General features: G+C 41.0%; 1 protein-coding gene across 2 annotated transcripts in view; it reads left to right on the top strand.

Moving 5' to 3' along the window:
• Window positions 1–3,734, top strand: part of CTNNA3 (catenin alpha 3) — a 414,270-nt gene extending 410,536 nt beyond the window's left edge. For both annotated transcript variants that reach the window (XM_068140126.1, XM_068140124.1), the window contains exon 18: window positions 1,388–3,734. In XM_068140126.1, the coding sequence (XP_067996227.1) occupies window positions 1,388–1,675 (288 nt within the window). In that variant the 3' untranslated portion in view covers window positions 1,676–3,734. The remainder of the gene's footprint in view (window positions 1–1,387) is intronic.
• The last annotated feature ends 19,045 nt before the right edge of the window (window positions 3,735–22,779 follow it).

The following is a 22,779-nucleotide window of genomic DNA, read 5'->3' as shown; positions in this document are numbered from 1 at the left end:
TGACACTTTTCTTAGTGTGTAGAGAGAAATTTCAGGTTGCCATCATACTATGTGTGCATTTAACTAGACCCAGGGGGGTTGGGGCATGCACTTACAGAGAAAAGCAATACATGTGATTACAACTGGAGAAGGTTTTCTGCCAGTTCAGAGGTGGTTCTAAAATGCAACTAAATGCAGCCCCTTGGTAGCATTTGTATTGTTGCCGTATTTGCATTGGTATGTATAAAGTGTCACACAATCACTCCTCTCACCTGATCATTCATTCAACATAGAAAAGGGGAGAAGACCTTAACCCTTTTGTGATTACACAGTAGGAACTCTGTTCTGCATACAGCCTGCTTCAAAGCTCTTTCTGGCATGTGTTGGATGAGATTTCTGCCTAGAGTTTGGGATTTGGATTCATGAACACACCATGGGATCATATTTGCTGTTTGAACAGTGCAGCTAGCCTCTTTCTAGGCTGCCATGGTCATTGAGGTTGAGGAAGTGACTAAGACAATTGAAGTGTCACCAGGATTCCCTGCTTTTGGCCTATAGATGCTCTGCAGCCTGCAGATCTCAAATGCCTGCATGCATTTGAGACCTGCAGGCTGCAAACATCTATAGCAGTGTAGTCTGAGTTTGCTTGTACTGCAGTACAGAGCAGTATGGCAGAGCCAGCTTGCTTCAAGCTGTCATTTTTGTTCCACTTAGCAGCTTTTCAGTGGGAATTAAATGCACTATTTCCTACTAGTTCCATAAGTACTAATGGAAAATGCCTCTGCTTTAGTGCTTGTATGCCTGTGTAATATGCTGTTGAAGATGGTGTTAGGTGATGGTAATTAGTTTGTTATGCAGTCTGCCTCTTAGGTTGGCATTCCTTAAACAGTTTGAGAGGTCACATAGTCACTGCAAGTTCTGTTTGCTTTAATTACCCTTAAAAACCTTGGCCACGAGACTATATTTGTCAGCTCTGACAAAGCCAGACATTCCACAATATCCTAGCATTGCTCAGGAGCTCATGTGGGAGCCTGGAATGTGACAAGACCAACTGGACACTGCCTGGTGCTGATACAAAGGAGGAAATGGGTTGCATTTTCCTGTCTCTTCATTGAGTTGGTTTCATTGCCCAGCAGCAGTAACTGCAATGAGAGTGTGCAGACAAGCAGCATGAATTCAGGTTTAAGGAAAGAAGTTGATGACCAGTATCTACATCGCATTTATATTCTACCAGCAAAAATTTCTGTGTATCACTCTGATGAATATAATAATCAAAGACACCAAGGGAAAGCAAAGAAATTGAGGTCTAGTATGTTAGTTTGTCTTGATACCCCTTGTTCATTCCTGAGTATATTGTGGTTAAAAGCTGACCAGCTTCCTAGGATAATGTTTCTGTTTCTTATAACAGCTGGATAGTGTCACCTCCCTAATTCAGGCGGCCAAAAATTTAATGAATGCTGTGGTGCAAACAGTGAAGATGTCTTATATTGCATCCACAAAGATTATCAGGATTCAGAGTCCTAGTGGCCCACGACACCCTGTTGTGATGTGGAGAATGAAGGCTCCAGAGAAGAAGCCCCTCATTAAAAGAGAGAAGCCAGAAGAAATCTATGCAGCTGTCAGAAAGGGTTCTGCAAAGAAGAGGATCCATCCTGTTCAAGTAATGAGTGAATTTAGAGGCAGAGAAATAGTTTAATGTTCTGATGCTTCTTGTGTTCATATCTTGAATTTCTGATATTTCCCCCCATTTATTTAATATTTATATACATTAATGTTTTGTTTTTCTCTGAATGTGCAAGACCACACTTGCTGAAGTTATTTGAAAACAATGTTGGGTTAATGAGCAGCACCTCATCAAAAGCACCTGTTCTCTTGCAGTAGCAAACCGTGGTGTCTTCATACTGGCATGTTTTCAGCAGGGCAGTGTGAGCGATACATTACAGGACTGTGCTGTGTTTGGAAAGGAGGATGCAAAGTGCCAACCTGCCCCGAGACCTAGGCTTAGGTGCTTCTTCAGCAGGGATGAATGTGGCCAATACTAAACTGCAGGTATTTTATGCCATAGAGCATTTTAAGCACTGTGTTTATTGGGTCAGATCCTTTACTGGCATCATTACATTTTGATTGAATCAGCTGGGTTGCTTCATGCCAGCTGAGAGTCTGAGTCTTTACCTTTTATCTAGATCAAAAGGCTTAAACACCTTCCCTCATCCAAGGTGCAGCCTTGGAAATGGAAGTTTGAAAATGTTTTATGAAACACAAAAAGTGTGTTAACAACATGAACCTAATAATGTAGTAGAAGAGCACTGACTGCAACATAAGCAGTAATGATAGCTCTCTTTAAAAGGTTTTTGAAACATTAACATTAATTGTGTTCTGCTTCCTGCTCTGCTCCGTGAATCCTGGTAAATCTGCTGACTTACATTTGGAAGTTCAGAGAAATCAGCTACTAACAATAAAAAACTTCTGCAATCACTGCACAAAAGACTACAACTATGAAATCCATCATTATTCTGAGATCAGTGTGTGACACACATGCACATGCCTTGAATTTTAGTAATTAGGAGATTTTTGCAAGGTAATTCATGATTTAAATTACTTTTCTAATGACACTAGGGTCCTAAATGCAGAGTTGTGCCAGTAAGCTACTTGCTAAATGGCTACACCATATCTCAAAGTATGTAATGAAATAACTGCTATTAGTCAGTGATCACCTACCACTATGCTGCTTAAGACCGTGAAAGAATAGTTTTCTACTTCTGTTTGAATCCAAAATCCACTTGGACTGATTTTTTTTAAGAGTCTAACTTCTCTTCCCTGTCATGTCACTAACTTTTCCCAGCTATATTTGTGATTCAAGCTGTCTTTGCCTGGCAATTAAGTAGATCCTATGGTAAGTTTTTTGTATTGCTGGGGTGAAAGGGCTCCCTCAAAACCAGACCTTCATGATGCATCATAAACTGCCATTATGAGCTCCAGACTATATGCTGCTGCCCCATGCCCTTTCTTGTGTTTTGCACAGCAGTTCACCTACCTAATGCAATGCAAGCAGCAAAAATAACCATAAATATTTTTTTTGTTCTCAGGGGACCTCTGTTTCTAAGGTGATGACAGTGGAGCAATGTAATTTCTGGGCTGTTGCTTAAGAAACCACATGAAATCTGTAGTGACCATAATTTTAACATTTTGCAGATCACTGTTCCACTTTCTTTACCTTTACTGTATGTTAAATGAAACAAAAGGAGAAATTTGGTCTTACTCTCCTCTCTGGGTTACACCTTCAGTATAGGTCACCTTGACGTCAAATGTTTGTAACCTAATGTCTTTTTTCCACATTATTAATAAAAAGCATGTACACCACTCAGAAAATGTCTTTTTGTGTTGTGGGTTTTATTTATTGGTTATTTAATGTGTCTCCTTACTGGCCTTCAGCAGTAGTGAACACCCAGTTCAAAAGCCTACCAGGTGCGTTTATAGGAATGCCAGCCTTCTGGTGTGCTCTATTCAGCTGCTTTAAGTGAGAGGTTTCCCATCACTGCCACCAATAAGTTTATCATTTGATATAATGCTCCTTCCTGCAGTGCTAGTCACTGCCTTCTTACCTAGCCATACTCAAGAGCCACTTTGATATCAGCTTCCAATATTATTGCTATTATTTGGGCAGTCATTAGGAGAAAATTGACCTTCTAAATGAACAAGGAGATCAGATAGATTGGATGTTTTGTTGTTAAAGCAGATTAGTACAAGAGTACACATTCTTGCCATTTTCATTAATCCCAAAGCTGTTGAATTTTATTTTTTTTAATAAACACCTTGGTTGTGTCACTGCTCTCACTGCTGATGTTTCCTTTATCATTTAGTGATTCTGACTTGCAACCAGCAGTTTCTGTTGCTGTAGATTGTGCTGAGAACAGCCTGGAGAAGAGGAGGCTCAGGGGTGACCTGATTGCCCTCTACAACTACCTGAAAGGTGGTTGTAGCCAGGAAGGGGTTGGCCTCTTCTCCCAGGCAACCAGCACCGGAACAAGGGGACACAGTCTCAAGCTGCGCCAGGGGAGGTTTAGACTCGAGGTGAGGAGGGAGTTCTTCACCGAGCGAGTCATTCGTCATTGGAACGGGTTGCCCAGGGAGGTGGTTGAGTCATCGACCCTGGAGGCGTTCAAGGGGAGATTGGACGTGGCACTTGGTGCCATGGTCTAGGCATGGGGTCTGTGTTGATGGGTTGGACTCGATGATCCTTGAGGTCCTTTCCAACCTAAGCGATACTGTGATACTGTGATACTGTGAGAACAGTTTGCAGTTTGTCCCTCCTACTTTCTTATTGCCTTGGCTTGGTGTCCTTTCTGGTAGTAATGAAAGCCCTCTCTCATCTCTTGGGCCTTCAGGAAAATGCACAAGAGCTAATTGGCTTTATTTTTATTTTTGAAAAGGACTGTGGGAAGCAGATGTGGCAACCCTCTCTGCACTTAAACCAATGTACTTTTTTCACCCAACTTAACCTAGTGTCACTTGGGAAGCTCTATGGCTGTTTATCTACTGAAGATGACTAAGAAACCTGACAGGATGCAGATCTGACGTTCCAGATGATTTTAAAAGGTCATCACATCTTTTGAAAAGATGTTTTGTGCTGTTTATTTCCTGTGGGTCCACAACTGAAGCATGTAAGTATAATGTATTTATACAGCAAATTCTTTAATGAGTTTTTGGAAGTCTTTACTACTAGTAGTAAAATTCTATGTGATCATACCTGCTATTTTTGCTTCCAGGTATTATTCCTTGTGTGCTGCTCTTGGTTAAACTTTGGGGACTTGCCTGTATATTTGGATCAGAAAATAAGGAGATAAATAAACCCTCGCTCCCTCAAGTTGGATTAAAACCCAAACAAAAAAAAAACCCACCCTGCATTTGAAGAGACTGAGTGGGACTGGCATGTAGGTGTGCACAGGAAAGAAGTTGTGTTCCCTGGAGTGAAGGAAGAAGTGTGAGGGTGGTAAGCAAAGATGGTACATTTGGCAGAGGACGTGGAAGTTGTTGAAACTCTAGAGCCAGAAGGGCTTGCTGAAGTGGTGCTGGACATCCTGAACTTGTGCCTGAGAACACCTCTTTGGATCCAGCAAGTGCGTGGTGCCTGTTTTCTTCCTCACAGCATTTGCAATCCCCTGAATCCCAGTGGCTTTGAAAAGCACCATTCACCTCTCTCATCCTCCTGGGCCTTGCAAGCAGCTCTTGCCAGTCACCGAAGGCACATGTGACTCACCACAGCACTCTTCTGGGCTCCTGCCTCCATTCTTACTCTCCAGTCTCCTTTGTGTAACACTGAGGTAGCTCTGGCTGCACACAACTGTTAATAAACCACTTCCTCCGTAGCAACCTGCTAAAAGCACTAAAGGGATGCTGGGAAGAAGATGCTAACATACCAAAAGTAGTGATCTGATATTGTCCAACAGAGTGCTATTTAAGAGTATATTAGAGTAATTAATAATGAAAGACAAAGCAGACAATGACATGTACACTTCGGTTTTGTTTTCCCTGGGAGATCATGAGAACTTCCTGACTCTATCTCTTCAGATGCATAGTGGACTTGGGTTCTTTTTGCAAACTACTTCTTATAGTAAGAAGAAAATGCAAAAATCTTTAGAGTTTTTGTGTTGTATACCAAAAGTGGTATTGCTGCAATGAAAAATATCACCTTTCAGTTAACAAACCACAACTCTGTGGAAACTTCCTCAGGATTAAGAGAAACAAAATAAATCCAAACCAGAAATAGATTACAAATGCTTCAAAGCTTCTGTTGTCTACCATCAACAGGAGAAACTTGCAGCTATGGTCACAGTAATTGAAAGCTGAGGGGCTAATTTTTCTCTCCAGTATAGAAGAAACAGTTTGGATGAAAGCATGCAGTGCCAGAGATGGATCCAGCAATTTTATTTTTACAGAAAGACTATCATTCAAAAGAAGGTGTTCTCCAGGAAAGCAGAATTCCCCTGGAGTCAAAAGATTTACAAGGATCATGGAAAACAACAGCAAGAAGCTCTTTTATGCCTTCCACCCTCACTATGAATCAGTATAGTCCTCTCTTTTCCCTGTCCCAAACTTGTTTCTAATTGCAGATTACCTAAGCATAAATTTTACATTGTTCACCCAGGTGCTGTTTCACAGCAAATTATTCATGTACTGGAAGCCTTCCTAACAGTCACTTGTGCTCATTAATTGCTTCATATTACTTTTTTTTCATTTGAGGTACTAAAGACCTAACTCAGCAAGCTGCAACGCACAAACCCTCAGCAATGTCTCTCAGTGCTTGAACAGGCAGCAACCAGGAGAAGCAGGCAGCAAACCTTTCCTACTGCTACTTGTGTAAGTATTTTGTGTGCAAAAACATGTGTGGTTTGTGCCATATTTCTCTGCTCTGTAGTGGCTGCTGCATGGTTAATAAATAAGCCCTTCTCTAGAGGAAAGGAAAGAAGACTAGAGGTGTAACTTTGTATGCAGATGGTACCTAGTCACCATTAAGATTCAAGCTGTCATGGCAGGCTACCTATTCAAGAGCCCCCATCCGAGATCCTGCAGGTTTGAGATGTGGCTGCTTCACAGCTTTCTGTGTTTTGCTTTTTACTGTCAGATGTGGGAATAGGTTTGGTTGGACTAACAACTTTTATTTTTGTTCACCATCTGACACATCCCAATCACACTGTGCAGGCTCTGTGTCTTTCAAAGGAGTCACAGTTCAGATGATATTCAGGAATGTAATTGGGAGTGGGTGGCTCCACAGAGGGGTTTGGCTTGCTTGTCCACAAAAAAGCAGGAGTGGAATCACTCACTCCTTTACACCAACTTCCTAGCATTATTTGTATGCAGTGACCAAGTAACCCACCCATCCTGTTCCTTGTTAATCCTCACTTTAATTTCCATCTGTCCTATTTTCATACAATTTTTATGTTTATGCTGTCCCTCACCATTATCTTCCTTGTTTTCTGTCCTGGACACTGCAACTTGTTTAAGCAAAAGCACAGCACACAGGTTTGCAGCACATCCACCTCTATTTTCCAAGATACTTTTTCACTTCTTCTCAAAACACTGCAAGAAAAGAGCAAGGAGAAATGGTATGTGGCCAGCTCAGCAGCCAGGCTAAATCAGCACAGCTATTTCAAGTTCAATGATAAAATATCCCCTTGGCAGTAGTTACTGTAGTCCTTCCCCTGTAGCAGCTCTCCAAAACTGTTATCCCTCATTCAGGCTGCCTAAGACTGATCAGTCACCTTGAAGTTTTCTTTTGAACAGGTAGAAAGCATGCCACCAGTAAAGAGATATGTTCCCCAAAAGAAAATATGTCTTCCTTGTCCTTTCCTCTTGCTGCAATTCAAACAACTTATCTTTATTTGGGCATGTTGGGGCCAACTTTAAAATACCAAAACACAAAGGTTACTATTACAGCCATTCAAAGGGCAAAGAGCTTATTTGTGGTATGAGCTATAGAGTCTGGTAGGTGGTGATCACAAATCCCCAAGCACTCTATTCTCATAATGCCTGGGCAAAAGACTCCATTAATTTTCTGCATCACCAACACCTGAGGACCAAAGCTGACAGCTAATAATACATGAGTCCAGTGAAATCCAAAGGAGTGCACAAACAAACCTTCCCATCACCTCCTAAAATATTAACAGCAAACTGTAACAGATCCCAAAAGATGCATGAAAAGAAAGAATACACAGAAAACTCTTCCTAAGAGCCCTGACAATACTGTTCTGCAAAAATGTTATGTTTCAGTTCCCAAGCAGCCAAACATTTATCCTTCTCACTACTAAATGAATTCTGAGGGTCTGAATGTGCTAAAAGAGATCCACGTACTTTGTTTTTTCAGGTTATCAAAGGAGAGAAAGTGAGTTGCTCTTCCTGTGTTTTGTCTTAAGCTGGGCATTACATGGATGACATCCCCTACCAGTGACTAACCAAGGAAAAAGACAGTGTTAACTCTTTGACCTATCTCTAAGTAACAAATACCCTAATGGGCTAACCTGCCAGAAGCAGGTGAACTGGGACAGCAGTCAGATCACTCTGCAGTCAGTTTGATACTGATGTTATTTAAACAAGCCCAAAATTTATCTGAACTGTAACTTTACCTCTGACATGAAAGTTCTTTCTCCCTCCTGTCAAAGTCATGTGATGTCATCTTCCTACCTGTACCGTCCCACTGTTCTAACCTTACAGAATCAGATCAAGTCTCCACATATTTCTACACGCCTTTTTTCCCTTACACGTGGGTCTCCAGAAATAAATGACAGATCTATTGACCAAATTCTACCACAGCCTCAACCTTGTGGTAATAATTTGTAATACTTCCTCCCTGGCAGTAGCACTACAACTTCTTTTTTACCAAGTGGCAAGCTGTGTTAAATGCCCAGTGCAATGCTTAAACATTCTGATGTCTAAAGGGAGGATAAAAGAAGCATTAGTAGCAAAATGCTAAAGCATTAATGTATTCCACAGAGAACAGCTTACAGAAAACATGAAACTTTAGACTGCAAACAGAGCAGGCTGTATGTGCAAAACACAACATGATTTGTCAACAACAATAAGATTTCCTAGCTCAGGAAAAGTTTACCTTAGTTTTTTCAAAACTACTATCCTTAAACTTGTCTTCTCTGGGAACAGATGGCAAACCACATGTCATAAAACAAAACATAATTTTAGACAAGGGAGACAAAACCCCCAAGTTTTCTCCTTTAAAAACAGGAATTCTTCATTGGACTCCTGAAGCCACTGTATTGCAATCCCTTGTTAGAAAAACTTGTCTGACAAGGTCTCAAATAAATCAGCTATCTCCCAAGAATTGCGTTCAAAAACTCAGTAATATCAGAGAGCCCTCAGCCACCGCTTACTTCTGAAGCTGAGTTTTAGGGACGCTGGTTTCAGTATTCTGTGGCCACTGAAGTCTGCCTCTTCCCAGAAGCACAGTCACCATTCAATTTTTATTATTTTTAATTATTTCTGCCATTTTATTTCTCTTAGCCACATAGCTAAGGAGTGTAATGAAACACTTCAGCGCAATTCCAAGAAACATCTGGCGTGGAAAAATGAGCCATTTCCTGTTGCTCTCCATCAAAATGGTAACAGGTTGTAGGCAATCTTCCCAAGATCTTTTGTGCCAAGCAGTCTACTATGAGCAGATGCAGTTTATTTTATGAGACGAAAGATGTTCCTCTAGCAGACTTAGATACATTATAAACTTATCATGCTTCTCCAACACGAGTTTAGGAAGAGCATTTAATTTGAAAGATTTCAAAATGTTACTGGCTGCCTGAAGTGACCAGGAGAAGGAGAGAAAGAATGCCTCCTTCTGGGTTGTATGAACATCCTATGGGTCAGAGATGTAGAATTTACAAAACACAGCTTCCTTACAGCCACATTTGCACAATTCGGCCCAGGCAAGCCAGCATGGGCCAGCCACCCAAGAAGGCTGTCGTCCTCCCAGCCTGCAGAGCAGCATGCTCTCCAAAGTAACTCTATATTACATTCCAGGAACAGAAGAACTGAATGTGAATGGAGCAACCTGTGGACATTCTACTCTCCTTCATTGCAGAAGAGTAGAATGCAACAAGGGCTGGAACACCTCTGCTGTGAGGATAGGCTGAGGGAGATGGAGTTGTTCAGCCTAGAGAAGAGAAGGCTCCTGTGGGGACCTTAGAGTTGCCTTCCAATGCCTGAAGGGTTTCTACTGGAAGGCTGGAGAGGGACTTTTCATAAGGGTGTGTAGCAATAGGGTAAGGGGGAATGGTTTTAAGCTGAAGGAGAGTAGGTTATTCTGAATCTTAGGAAGAAGTTCTTCAGTACAAGGGTGGTGGGAATCTGCAATAGGCTGCCCAAGGGAGTCTGTGGATGCCTCCAGGCTGAAGGTGTTCAAGGCCAGGCTGGATGCGGCCTTGAGCAACCAAGTCTATCTGAGAGGCATCTGTACCCATGGTTTGAGTGGGTGATCTCTGAGGTACCTTCCAACCTCAGCCATTCTATAATTCTGTGACTATAACAAGGATTTGTATTAAATGCATGTAGCAAAACAAAGCCCGGATTGATGTCTTCTGATTCAAAATCAGGACACTTTTATTTTCTGTTTTGCTGGTCCACCTATGCAGAAGGCCATGTCTTGCTTCCTCAGTAGTGGTGACTTTCTCTAGCATAGCATGCATTACTCAGAGGAACTTATTAGGAACACCTAGACTCAAAGTGTACTATAACTGTATAAACTCTTGCAAACATTTAAATTGCTGTGTTAAATCTGTTTAGTAAACAAAAGAATTAATTATTTGTATAAAGCTTTTACCTGCAAGACTTCATCTGCACTGATAATATTATCATCCATGATTTTGTTATATTTTGTTGAAGAAAATGGAAACATTTGAAGACTCAGATACATGAATTGTTAAGCCAAGCTGAACCTCCTTCTTAAAAATAGTCACCAAAGAGAGTGAATTTTTGTAACAGAATGGGATGTCATAAAATTTGTAAGATGAGGAATTGAAATCAATTCAACCCATTGATTTTTCTGCTAAAGATGCATTTTGTCTCGACATCTCTTTTAATTTTTTAACTATCTTGGTGAGATCTCTAAGTACCATATTCAGAAGGCACCTGGCATCTCCAGAAGGCAAAAGAAATAGATTTTTGTAGTAGCACGGCAGTACAGCAGCAAACCTGCAATTTTTATTCACTCAGTTTAAAACTGCTGGAGGAGAGAGGCATTCGAATGAATGTATCAAGTGTATGTGTGTGTGTTCTGTCCACATCTACTGTTTTCAAGTTACTAAGGCTGTGCTGGGAATAGCAAGGTTTTGAAGTGAAGCTCCTTGTTTTGTCAGGAATACAATGTAGGAAACTCTTGTCTCAGTTTCTTACATAGTGATTTAGGAAAGTCACTTGGCCTTTCCAAGAACTATTATAAAGCAACACAAGAGGTGTAATTATAAAATGGATGTAATTAGCTTCTGTAAAACGATTCAAAGCAAATGTAAGTAATTTATTTTGATATTGCAACCACTTTTTACTGGATGTTTTTGTTCCATGTGTCAGCACCTTAAAATTTCATTTCTCCTGCCTGTATAGAGGAAACTCATTTGTCTTCTGTAATTCTCCATGAGAGGAAGTATTCACCCCACCTTTGCCAGGATGCCTGAACTGTTGACTACTGTAACTGCACGCTATGAAATGGTATTATCACCATGTTTGCTTTTGCAGCTCCCCCCATAACTAAACAAACTGTATTCAATAAACAGCACTTCCCACACTTACAAACAACAGAAGAGAAGAAAGCCACACAGAACTTATTTCAGCTTAAGAACTGACACATATAAACCAAAGCCTTTAGCTGCAAGTCCCTCATAAGATGTGAACAATGACGAATAGAATAGAATAGAATAGAATAGAATAGAATAGAATAGAATAGAATAGAATAGGCCAGACCAGGTTGGAAGAGACCTTCAAGATCGTAGTGTCCAACCTATCATCCAACACCTCCTGATCAACTAAACCATGCAACCAAGCACCCTATCAAGTCTCTTTCTGAACACCTCCAGTGATGGTGACTCTACCACCTCCCTGGGCAGCCCATTCCAATGGGCAATCACTCTCTCTGTGTAAAACTTCCTCCTAACCTCCAGCCTAAACCTCCCCTGGCGCAGCCTGAGCCTGTGTCCTCTTGTTCTGGTTCTGGCTGCCTGGGAGAAGAGACCAACCTCTGCCTGTCTACAACCCCCCTTCAGGTAGTTGTAGAGAGCAATAAGGTCACCCCTGAGTCTCCTCCAGGCTAAGCAACCCCAGCTCCCTCAGTCTTTCCTCATAGGGCTTGTGTTCCAAGCCCCTCACCAGCTTGGTTGCCCTTCTCTGGACATGCTCCAGCAAGTCAACATCCTTCCTAAACTGAGGGGCCCAGAACTGGACACCGTACTCGAATACGATGTGGAAGGCCCTACATACTCTGATGATTCAGTGATAATTGCAGAGAGCAATGAAATGCTCTTACAGTGAAGAGTAAATTCATAACAATACAGAAGAATAGACTGCAACAGAAAAAGGAAACTCTGGCCTGTTTTGAAGAAGGAGATGGCAGGAATTCAAAGTAATTAGTATTTAGAAAGAGATTTGAATTGGGTTGTTAAATATACTGAGGAAATGCCCTACAAGGATTCCCAACCTTCACCACTATAGTTAGCTAATAAAATATTCAGCAACACTGAAGCTAAAATGGAAGTTATTGCAACACAGAAGTGATTTAAGCTTAGAAAAAAAGGTTTCGTAAGATCATAAAGAAATGGATTAAAAAAAAACCCAAAGAAACAAAAGAAAAACAAACAACTTGGCAAGTCACACAGAGGTAAATGCACATAAGAAACTCCCCTAGCAAGCTGAAAATTTACGTGTCTTTGGGCCACTGGTGATTTGAATCATTCAAGCTAACTTCCTAGTGAAAACACTTGGAGCTCCTCTGCAGTATGAAGTGCAGGAACAGCACATGATGTAACTATGGTAATTTAAAAAAAAAAAGGTAAGATGATTTATAATGGAACAGTTGGTTTCTCTACAGTGGGAAGAAAGGTAAAATACAAGACAGCATGTGAAGGCTGTTCAGCAAGGCCAGTAAAGACAAGACAGTTATCTTAGGTGCACCAAGCATCTAAAATCTTGTTTACATGCCAGTAGTGCAACATTTGGTGTTTTTGTGAGTGAAATCGATCTACCAAAGGCTAACCAACTGCATGACAGTCAGAAAATAAACTAGAAAATGCCAAGCTGCCTTGAAAAATTACTGTACCAATACTTTCAGTGCTGTTGTGCCCCGTGAAAAATATTGCTGATTGCGAGCATGTCCACCTGCTGAGAAGGACTTGTTAAGGAAGTCCTGTGTCTTTGGTCCTAGAGACCAAACAATGAGTGACATTGGAAATACACTTCTGGAAGGGGTCTTCTAGTTAAGGCTTGACTCCTCCTTCTTGGGCCTTTGTATTCTCACACATAACACTTGATTTTTAAAAAAAAAAAAAAGAAAAGTAAAAAGTAGTAATTACTTTTGCATTAATCCTAAATCAGCTCTCGTTTGCTTTGATTTCCTACTTTGGTGGCAGCTGTACAGAATAACATCAACAAATAACAGGTTTTGCTTCTTATTTATTTATACGATAAGACAGTAGAGAGCCTGCAGAGAACCTCCTGGGAGACCACAAACTAGAGCTGCAGGTAGAATGCTTGAACAGGAAGAAGCTGGAGAGGAGGAGTGGACAATTAACACTGAAACATGGCATGTGCACCATTGGAGGTAAAAGAAACTCCAAATCATCAAAAGGTATATGCTGTATAGTCTGTTTGTCATATCCATATTTCACATCCATATTGCCTGGCTCAGGTAATGTCTTGTGTAATACAAGAAGAGCAGAACGTCACATGATTTCTTATGTTTAATGAACCCTGCCAGCTATATCAGACTGATGACTGATAGCACAGCTACGGAGGATGGTTGAGTGTGATGATTTTTTTTGCTCTGGAGTAAAGTCAGGCTCAACATAATGTTTGAAGTCCTCCATTAAATGAGTTCAATTTTATTGTATGGTTTGTTGAAGATGAGTAGATTTTTGCAGGGCTTTGCAGAAAAGCTTGGAAGTGAGTAGGAGTATGAACTGCTTTGTATTCTGCAAGGGTTCACAGAAATTGCAGCGAGGGTTGATACCTCTTGGTTTTCATGACATCTGCCTTAGCTGTGCAGTTTCTGAAATTTCTCCAGCTATATCATCTCTGTTAAGAGAAGCACGATTAGTCTTGTGTTGGTATGTTGGAATTCTGCAAGGCCTATCTCTTTTCCCCTTTTACTCCTTCATGTTTTAATATTTCCTTTTGCAATCTGTAATATGAGCCTGACAGATTTTTTTCTTTTCTTTCATAATACTGGAAAATTAACAAAGTTCTTTACAATTATTAATCTACTGGAAAGATTTTTAGTGATCTGCTTTACTTGGGATCATTCAAGAGTTAATTCAGCCTTCAAATTTAGTGAAGCACAAAGCTACAGGCCTCCTCATGTAAACTATGAACTCCACATCTGACTTCCATCAAGATATTCAGAAAAGAAGGATTCATCTGTGCTTCACTGGATACACAATGAGAAGCTTGTTTACTGATACATTGTTTATAGGTCAAACTGTCAAAATATCAAAAGGTGGGTTTCATGAGGGATTTTTTGATATTTTTTTGTTGCACTTCTTAGGTTTATTACCTAATAAATAGCCTCCAGCATATGCCTATTTACACCTATTAATGCAAATCTGAAATATATTTGTTTAACAGAAGTGTAGGTAATTCTCCTTTCTTGAAATCATGTTTAGCTCTGAACCCTTAGAATAACAGCACTACTCCACTGGGGCAAGCTAAAGCTTATGCACCTATTGGTATGGAAAGAGCCAGTGCTGTGTGTAAAATGTTGACTTACTATGCTTGACACTTTGTCTGTAGTTGTATGGTCTAGAGAGAAAAACCACAGAAAAGCAGGAATTTCCCTTGTCAGGATTCACTGGAGCAGTACCAAAGTGTCCATGTATTTGCCGTGGTGACATTCTCTGTATTTCTAAATGGTGATCAACATTCAGTTACCCATGAGTATCTGGACTGTGCATTTTGCATGCTGCAGGTGCAGGATTCAGGTAGCTCCCTGCATTGCCAAGCTAGGTGTGGTGGGTCCTGGTGGCTGAGATACATCACAACAGAGAAGCAGCAGCCCTGCTTTCTGCTTGTCTCATATGTGAAAGCAATTAACTTACTTTTGCCTGGCTTGCTCTAGGAAGTCATAGTATCATAGTATCAGTCAGGGTTGGAAAGGACCACAAGGATCATCTAGTTCCAACCCCCCTGCCATGGGCAGGGACACCCCACACTAGATCAGGCTGCCCAGAGCCTCATCCAGCCTGGTCTTAAACCCCTCCAGGGATGGGGCCTCAACCACCTCCCTGGACAACCCATTCCAGTGCCTCACCACTCTCATCTGGCTCACATCCAGCCTGAATCTCCCCACCTCCAGCTTCATTCCATTCCCCCTAGTCCTATCACTACCTGAGATCCTGAGAAGTCCTTCCCCAGCCTTCCTGTAGGCCCCCTAGATACTAGAAGTCCATCAGAATTAAAGCAAATTTCAGCAGAACTAGCTGGTGCCATTACTATACTCCAGAAACTGGAAATGTAAAGAGCTTTACCATGGTAGTTTAATATGTTTACTATATTAGCTAAGTCCACCTTGGCCTTTTTCCATGAAAAATTAGCCATTTGTGCAGAGTTCTGTGTGTCCTAGCACTAGATCACATTTTCCTCTGGGGTTTTGAGGTGTTCTGTTGTGTGACTGTGGGGCGATGTGCAAATGTTAATGTTCAGTCTGAAACAGCTCAAAGTAGTACACAGTTTCCAAATACTTATGCATGAGTCATGTAAGATCTTGTTGCCAAGACCTCTCTCTACCCAGGCACTGTGCTCTGCAAAATGCCCTGCCATTCTTGTACCTTCTTGTTTCTGCTGTTTAAGCTGTACCTTTCCATACCACCAAAAATGGAGCACTGTTGGTATATGGGACTCTGACATCTGTGAACAAGCAGTGCCTCTTCCACTAAAGAGAGAGGAGTAACTAGGAGTGAGTAGGGCATAAAACAGTGAGTGAAATTACTTCAGAGTCATCTCTGGAGCAGATATGGTCTGAGAACATGCTGTACCTCAGCCAGCAAGCTTTTGGTATGTGATGCTGCACACCTCCATCAGGCTTTTGAAACCTCTCTCTATTTGTGTACTGGATGTGTTCCCACACTGTAGGCAGCCATCACAGATGGTTGTGCCCACTTGTTGTCTCCAAATGCATCATGACATTTATCCCAAGATACTGCCGATTGTCATATAGATAATCAATTCTGTAATTGACTTTCACCTATTGGAATTAATCTGCATATGGAGATAGGTCTACCCATTTTAATGGCACACTGTGTTCAGACATGGGTCAAGATGAAGGTTGGGCTAGTTGTAAATGTAACTGACTCCTGCAATGACTTTGGAAAAGGTCTAGTCTGTTAAAGGCTGTCCACTTCACCCAAACTAAGTTTTGTGGATAAGGAGAGGACAGGGAACTGCTTGGAACAGTCCAGCACTGAGCCACAAAGATTTGAAGGGAGTGGGACACTTCCCTTACAAGGAAAGACTGAGGAAGCTGGGTCTCTTTAGCTTGCAGAAGAGGAGACTGTGGCATGACCTTATTCATGTTTATAAAGATGTGAAGGACAGATCCAGGCTCTTCTCAGGGATGTCCAATGGGGCAGATGATGCAAGATGGAACCTAGGAGGTTCCACATAAACATAAGGAAAAACTTTTTTCACTGTGAGAGTGACAGCGCCCTGGAATGGGCTGCCCAGAGAGGTTGTGGAGTCTCCTTCTCTGGAGACATTCAAATCCCACCTGGATGTATTCCTGTGTGACCTGCTGTAGGTGATGCTACTCTGGCAGGGGGGGTTGGACTAGATGATCATTTGAGATCCCTTCCAATCCCTGCCTTCTGTGATGTTGTAGGTTAATGATTAACAGTAGAATTAGACTAGACAGTCCAGAGGGAGGTAGAGGATGTTATAATTTGTTACACTATTCCCTTTTCCTGTATCTCCTTATATAAGGAGCAGTCAGCTCGCTCTCTGGCCTCTCTGCTCTGGGCACGTGACTGCTGCCATCACTTTCAGCTGTGTGGGGGTAAGGCCTTACTGGTGGGAATCTATTGCAGCTGCGTAGCCGAGGCCTACTCTGGCCTGGGGCGGAGCGGAGACACAGTGAGGCCTGGCACAGGGCAGCCAGGCACAGGGTGGCCTGGCACAGGGCCCACCTCAGGCTCAAGCTGCACCAGGGGAAGTTTAGGCTCGAGGTGAGAAGAAAGTTCTTCACAGAGAGTTGTTAGCTGTTGGAATGTGCTGCCCAGGGAGGTGGTGGAGTTGCTGTCCCTGGACATGTTCGAGAGGGGATTGGACGTGGCACTTGGTGCCATGGTTTAGTAGTCACGAGGTCTTGGGTGGCAGGTTGGACTTGATGATCTTTTCCAACCTTATTGATTCTATTCTTTCTTTCTTTTCTAGTGTGGGGGACGTTTAGCTGGCTGTGTAATTGAGGTGTAGCAGAGGCCTCGTTTGGGGCTTATCCAGGGGAGCTAAGCCAGGGCCAGTTCTGAGTACGTATATATATCCTTTTGCCTTTTGTATTTTGTTTACTTTTGTATTTCTATTTAACCTCTAGTTCTCTGCAAGTGTGGTAAGCTCATATGGATAGATACAGCATGATGGTATTTGTTGCAAAGCTTTGTGAAGGGTTTTGTTGGGTTTTTTTGTGTGGTGCTTTCGCTTGGGGGTTTGTTTGGGTTTTGCTCAGGTTGGGGTTTTTTAGGGAATTCAGAACTAATGTGTTGAAGTAGAGGAAGAACTGATGCTTAAGATGAGAGAGGTACACCCAGAAAGATGCAGAGAAATGCAGCAAATGGTTTAATATTGCAGCATGAGATTGGCCCTGCCTTGCAGCTGACATTACTGCCTCTCTGCCCCTCAGACCCTCAGCTGAAAATACTTTATGTCTATTTTTAAGATGAAGCCCAGCTTCATTAGCCAGCTGAAATTAAACCTTTTCCATACTTCAAAGTAATAATTTTTTACTGTATCTGTATCTAATTTATCTGTTGTAGATGAATTTCAGAAGACAGAACATATTTAAGAGTATTTTTTTCCTCCCCTTGTCATTAATTCTGTGGATTTATCTAGATCTGTACCTGTAAGCAGAATAAGCAAGGTCTAGGTACCACAAAACAAGGGATAGTAAAATCTGCCTGTGGCATTTAGGAACATAAATTTTGTTGAGGGGTGGTCCCAAATTACATGATGTTTTAGACAAATCTGCCAGAATATGCATAAAAATACTTGCCACATACCTATGGAATCTCCTCACCTCTGTGCAGACTCTAACCCTGCCAATGGCAGCAGGTAGGTTCACGTATTCACCACAATTGTGGCTGTTTACAATTCCATAGGGTGGTTTTTTTTGCCAAATGTATACATCTAAATCTGGAGATTTCACAATTTTAATATCACATAAAGAAGCTTAGTATTTGAAAACAGTCAATTTGTAGAAAGAAACAACAAAACCCCAAACAAGAGAATAACTTACTAACTAAATAGAAATCCTCCAAAAAAACATAATCTTCAGGCAGATTTCAGTTATCTCTTTTTTTTCCTTTTTTTATTTTCTCCTTTTAAATTTTTTTTTCTCTTTTTCTTTTTTTCTTTCTGTTCTTTTTGCTCTTTTTTTAATTCCTTTCCTTGTTCTTTTTCTCTTCATCTTCCTGGCAGGCTGAGCATAATTAAGATAGAAGGAAAATGTCAACATCTTCAAATTCCGATTAAGATGACATTATACTTTTTAACCTCCCTCTCATTCTCTGCGTCATCGTGCAGAGTCATTTGAATATTTGATGTTGTATCCTGTAATCAGACTTTGGGTTTTAGACAGTTTTAATATTTTATATCAAACTTTAAATTCTTGCTTTGAACTTTTTCACTGCAACCCCTGTTCAAGGCTGCAGATTGTGTATTTAATAAGGGCCATCAGTCCACTTGCTCATCTGGAGCCAACTCTTGGCAGCCATCTGTTGAGGGCCAGTTGTATTTATTTCAAATGAACATGTGTGTTCAAAGAATTAAGGAACAGTTAAGGAATCAATATGACCCTTTCAATAAATGGCACTGAAGATTGCATATAATATCAGACTTCAAATACTGGTGAGCTGACCATGAAAACATACTGAAATTTCATGCCAGAGGCTGGCTTTTTTAATGGTTTAGAATGCCCCTGTGAATAAGACTGACAGCTAAAATATAATTATTTTGAAACTTCTTTTTTGGGGATCTCACTAAAAGTTAATGGAGAGTTTTGATAAAGATAAAATATTTGACACCTCCTTTTTTGTACCACTGCCTTTGTTGTTTGGAAGGGAAGTACTTCAGTTCACTGATGTATTTTCAGTTAGTTGGAAACTTCTCTGCGTCTGACAGAACAGCCAGAAGGAGAAGAATGTTTGGCTGGTGTTTGTACTGTCAGGCTGCAGTGCAGTTTTGCCAGGTTTGCTGTGTCAGCCAGAACAAATATAGTTTGGAAATCACCTTCCTGTTGGTGTGTTTAGGTCTGTCTCCTCTACAAGCCATTCTTTGACTGGACAAAACTGAATGGCCATTTTCTTGTTTTTCACAGAGTAATTTGGCCTCAAAGAGAGCATCCTATTTAAGCAAGGTCAGTTAGAGCATGTTACTCAGGGCTATGTTGTTTAGGTTTTTATTATCTCCAAGGACAGGGACTGCACAACTGTCTCAGGGCAACCTGTTCAAGATTTCAATTAACTTTGAAATAAAAGAGCTTTTTTCCTATGCTTTTAATGAAAACTTTTTAATGGAAACTGCCTCTTGTCCTGTCCCCTAAGAACAACCTATTCCATCTTCTCTCTCCCCTCTGTGGTGTTGATAAGATCTCCCCAGAGCCGCCTTCCGAGGACTGAACAATCCCAGCTTTCGCTTCATAAGGTCAGTGCTCAAAATCCTTGATCATCCCCATGGCCCTTTGCTGGACTCTCTCCACTGTGCATGTGTTTCTACAAAGCTACTTTCCAGCCATTTGGATCCTGGCCTGTGCTAGTGTTTGAGGCTGTTCTTCCTTTGGTACAAGGAAATTTGTTGAATTTCACAATGTTCTCATTGCCCCATTTCTCCACCTTGTCAGGGTCCTCTGCCCTGTATGGCAGCACAACCATCTGGTGCTTCAGCTGTTCTTCCCACTTCCGTATCATCTGCAGGTATACAGTGGAGAGTGTACTGAGGGTGCAGCCCATCCCAGGGCATTAATGAAGATGTTAAACTGTCTCAGACTCAACCCTTGGGGTACTTTTCTAGTGACTTTTCTCTAGATAGACATTCTGCCACAGATCACAACACTTTGAGCCTGATGCTTCAGACAGCCCACCACACTCTCCCCTTACCTAGTCCACACTTCATCAGTTTGTCAATGAGAATGTTATGGGAGATAGTGCTGGAAGCCTTATCAGCATTAAAATAAACAGTATCCACTGCTTTCCTCTTACCCATTGAGCCACTCTTCTCATCACGGACGCTATCATATTGTCCAGGTATAAATTCCCTTTCCTAAATCCACGCTAACTATGGCAAATCCCCTTCTTGTCCTTCCTATGTTTGGAAGAGGCTCCCAGGATTATGTGTTGCACCATCTTCCCTGGGAGTGAGATGAGACTGGCCAGCCTGTAGATCTTCTTCTTTATCTTCTTCTTATCTGTTTCTTTATCCTTCTTGAAAAAAGGGGTGACTTTTTTTGCCAATCCTGTCATAGTGACCACAACCCTTCTGAAAGGTAATGGAGTCTGGCCTTGGAATACCAGCTACTCAGCACTACCAAATAAGAAAAATGAAGGAAAGAGTGGTAAAGTAAATGGACTGGGTTTCTGACAGAAAGGTGGAAAATGAAAGTTTTGTGAGTGAATAATAGTTAGTTATACTGTGATACTGTGTGATACTGTGAATTTAGGGTTCTTTTTTTAAGGATGATACCATTTTGTGCATGAAGTTGTTCAGAGAAATACCCAACTGACTGGACAAGTATTCTTCCTGTCTTTAAACTGTATATAGGAGGAAAAGGGACATTAATTTTGTTTTAGAAAGAGAAGGGCTGAATATACAAACTCATTGAGACAGATGATTCTCAAGGTTAATTAAGATATATCAGTTTGTATTAGCTTTCTCTCTCAGAATTTTCTGCCCGATTACCAGTACAAAATAGTCAAATGCATGCACCTTTACTTAGTGCAGTTTCTCTAACATTAGAGATCCCACAAAAGAGGCTTGGTTCAAGGCTGAGATAATTACTAAAATTGCAGAACAAGTTATTTATAGTCTCATGGAAACCTAACTGGGGAGGGACATTCAGCGTGGCTCCATGCAGTCCCGGTGCCTCAATTGTCCTTGGTGCTTCTCATGTGACTTTCCCCATTTGCACAAACTCAAATTCTGCTTTGGAAGGAATCTAGAATGTAGGGGCAGGAAGGTTAATTAAGTTTGCAATCTGAGCCTGTAGATTGCGCCGGTCTGTGGCATCATGGTTTGGTCTTAGGATAAAGAAAGACATTTAAATACTATATTTTAGTGTAGTAAATACTTTTTCTGAGACTCATTCTGGGGCTGCTAGCTCTTAACATATTAGCTAGAAAAGATTACTTTGCACATGGGAACTCCTTTTCTGAATGTGTTGGGTGCTATTTGTAACCTGTCTAATTTCAGGAATAAGAGCTTGAACTTGATGGGCCAAGCACCTCTTTCTCAACAGAAGTGTTTATTTCCACTCAAAATCAATGAGGATTTCATGTTCCCAGCAGCTTCAGACTGAGCTTCTGGTGTCCATCTTTGCATGTTTGGTGTGGAATGAAACACTGCTGATCACTGAAGAACAGTAATTAAAGGCTTTCCCAAAGGAGTGCACAGGGGAAGACAAGATATTTAAGAGCATTTATCATTCATAGAGTATTTAGCATTCATCTGAAAACAAACTTCCAGCTGGCAGAGTGTTAGCTTTGTTTGCATTTGTGCAGTTGGCTGAAGAGGTTTTGTGCCTGATAGAGTTAACAGGATGGAATATTCAGGATAAAAAGGAGCATATAGTGACCAGAATAGTTTTAGTACCACATTATAGTTTATTTAAACTTGCAAAATTATCAGAGTTGTGTGTTTCTACCAATTTGTAATACAAATAATTACTGTTATTAGGCTTGTTATATATGTCTGTGGGTCAAACTTGGCATTTTAGATGTGGAAATGTGAGTGAATTATGGATTGATGTTTGTTCAACCGGTTTTAATAGTAAAGCAGAAGGATGGGAAAACACATGGTAACCTGGCAAAGGAGAGACTCCACTAGCAAATGAATGCTGAATTGAGCAATTAGGCAGGAAATCAGAATGAGAATTCACTCTGAGGCAACACATTGCACATGATACACAGAGCAGGTCTAGAAACAACTGTAAAAACTGGCAGATCACTGTCAACACCTGGTAGTGTCATCTATAGCCAGAATCCCGTGGACTCTAGAATGGCAAGAGTTTTGAAACATTTTGAGGGCACCATCATGCTCAAGTAATATTTTTTTTTAAAGAAAAGGGAGGGGACAAAAAGGGAAAAAATATTTCATCTGGAAGGAAAAGAGAGAGTTCTGCTTTTTTCAAGTTCAGTGTATGGAAAGACATTCCCTTTTGTTTTAGTAAGTCACTGTCAGGGAAAATTGTTACTGTGTAGTGAATGAAATACCTGAAAATGAAATATTTTCATTTTAAGTACTTTTAATAAGACTTAGAAATGATTACATGCTGGTATTTGTGACTAAATAAATCTTGTATTTATAGTGGAAGAAAATGAAACAAATGGATGTACACCAAAAATTTCCAACTACTTTTCTGTCTAACCTGAATTTAACTGTATAGACTCTAGGTACCAGTACTACTCTAGGCCCTCTTTGTACTCTCTCATCCAGTTGACTCCAACATCATGGTAGAAATTCAGTGGCACACAGAGCCTTGTTCCCAGTCTTCCACACACAGTTTAATTTCCATAGAGTGGTACTGCATAATGTCAAAGCTTAAATAGCTCCTGCTTGTACTGTGTCATTACTCATCTGTCAAAAGCAGCAGCACTCACCAAAAAAATATTGAAACTGGGGGAGGGG

The sequence above is a fragment of the Melanerpes formicivorus genome, unplaced genomic scaffold, assembly GCF_026170545.1.
Source record: "Melanerpes formicivorus ecotype bairdi unplaced genomic scaffold, bMelFor1.0.p_v2 SCAF_6, whole genome shotgun sequence".
NCBI classification, from domain to species: Eukaryota; Metazoa; Chordata; class Aves; order Piciformes; family Picidae; genus Melanerpes; species Melanerpes formicivorus.
This window is presented reverse-complemented; position numbering and strand designations above follow the sequence as displayed.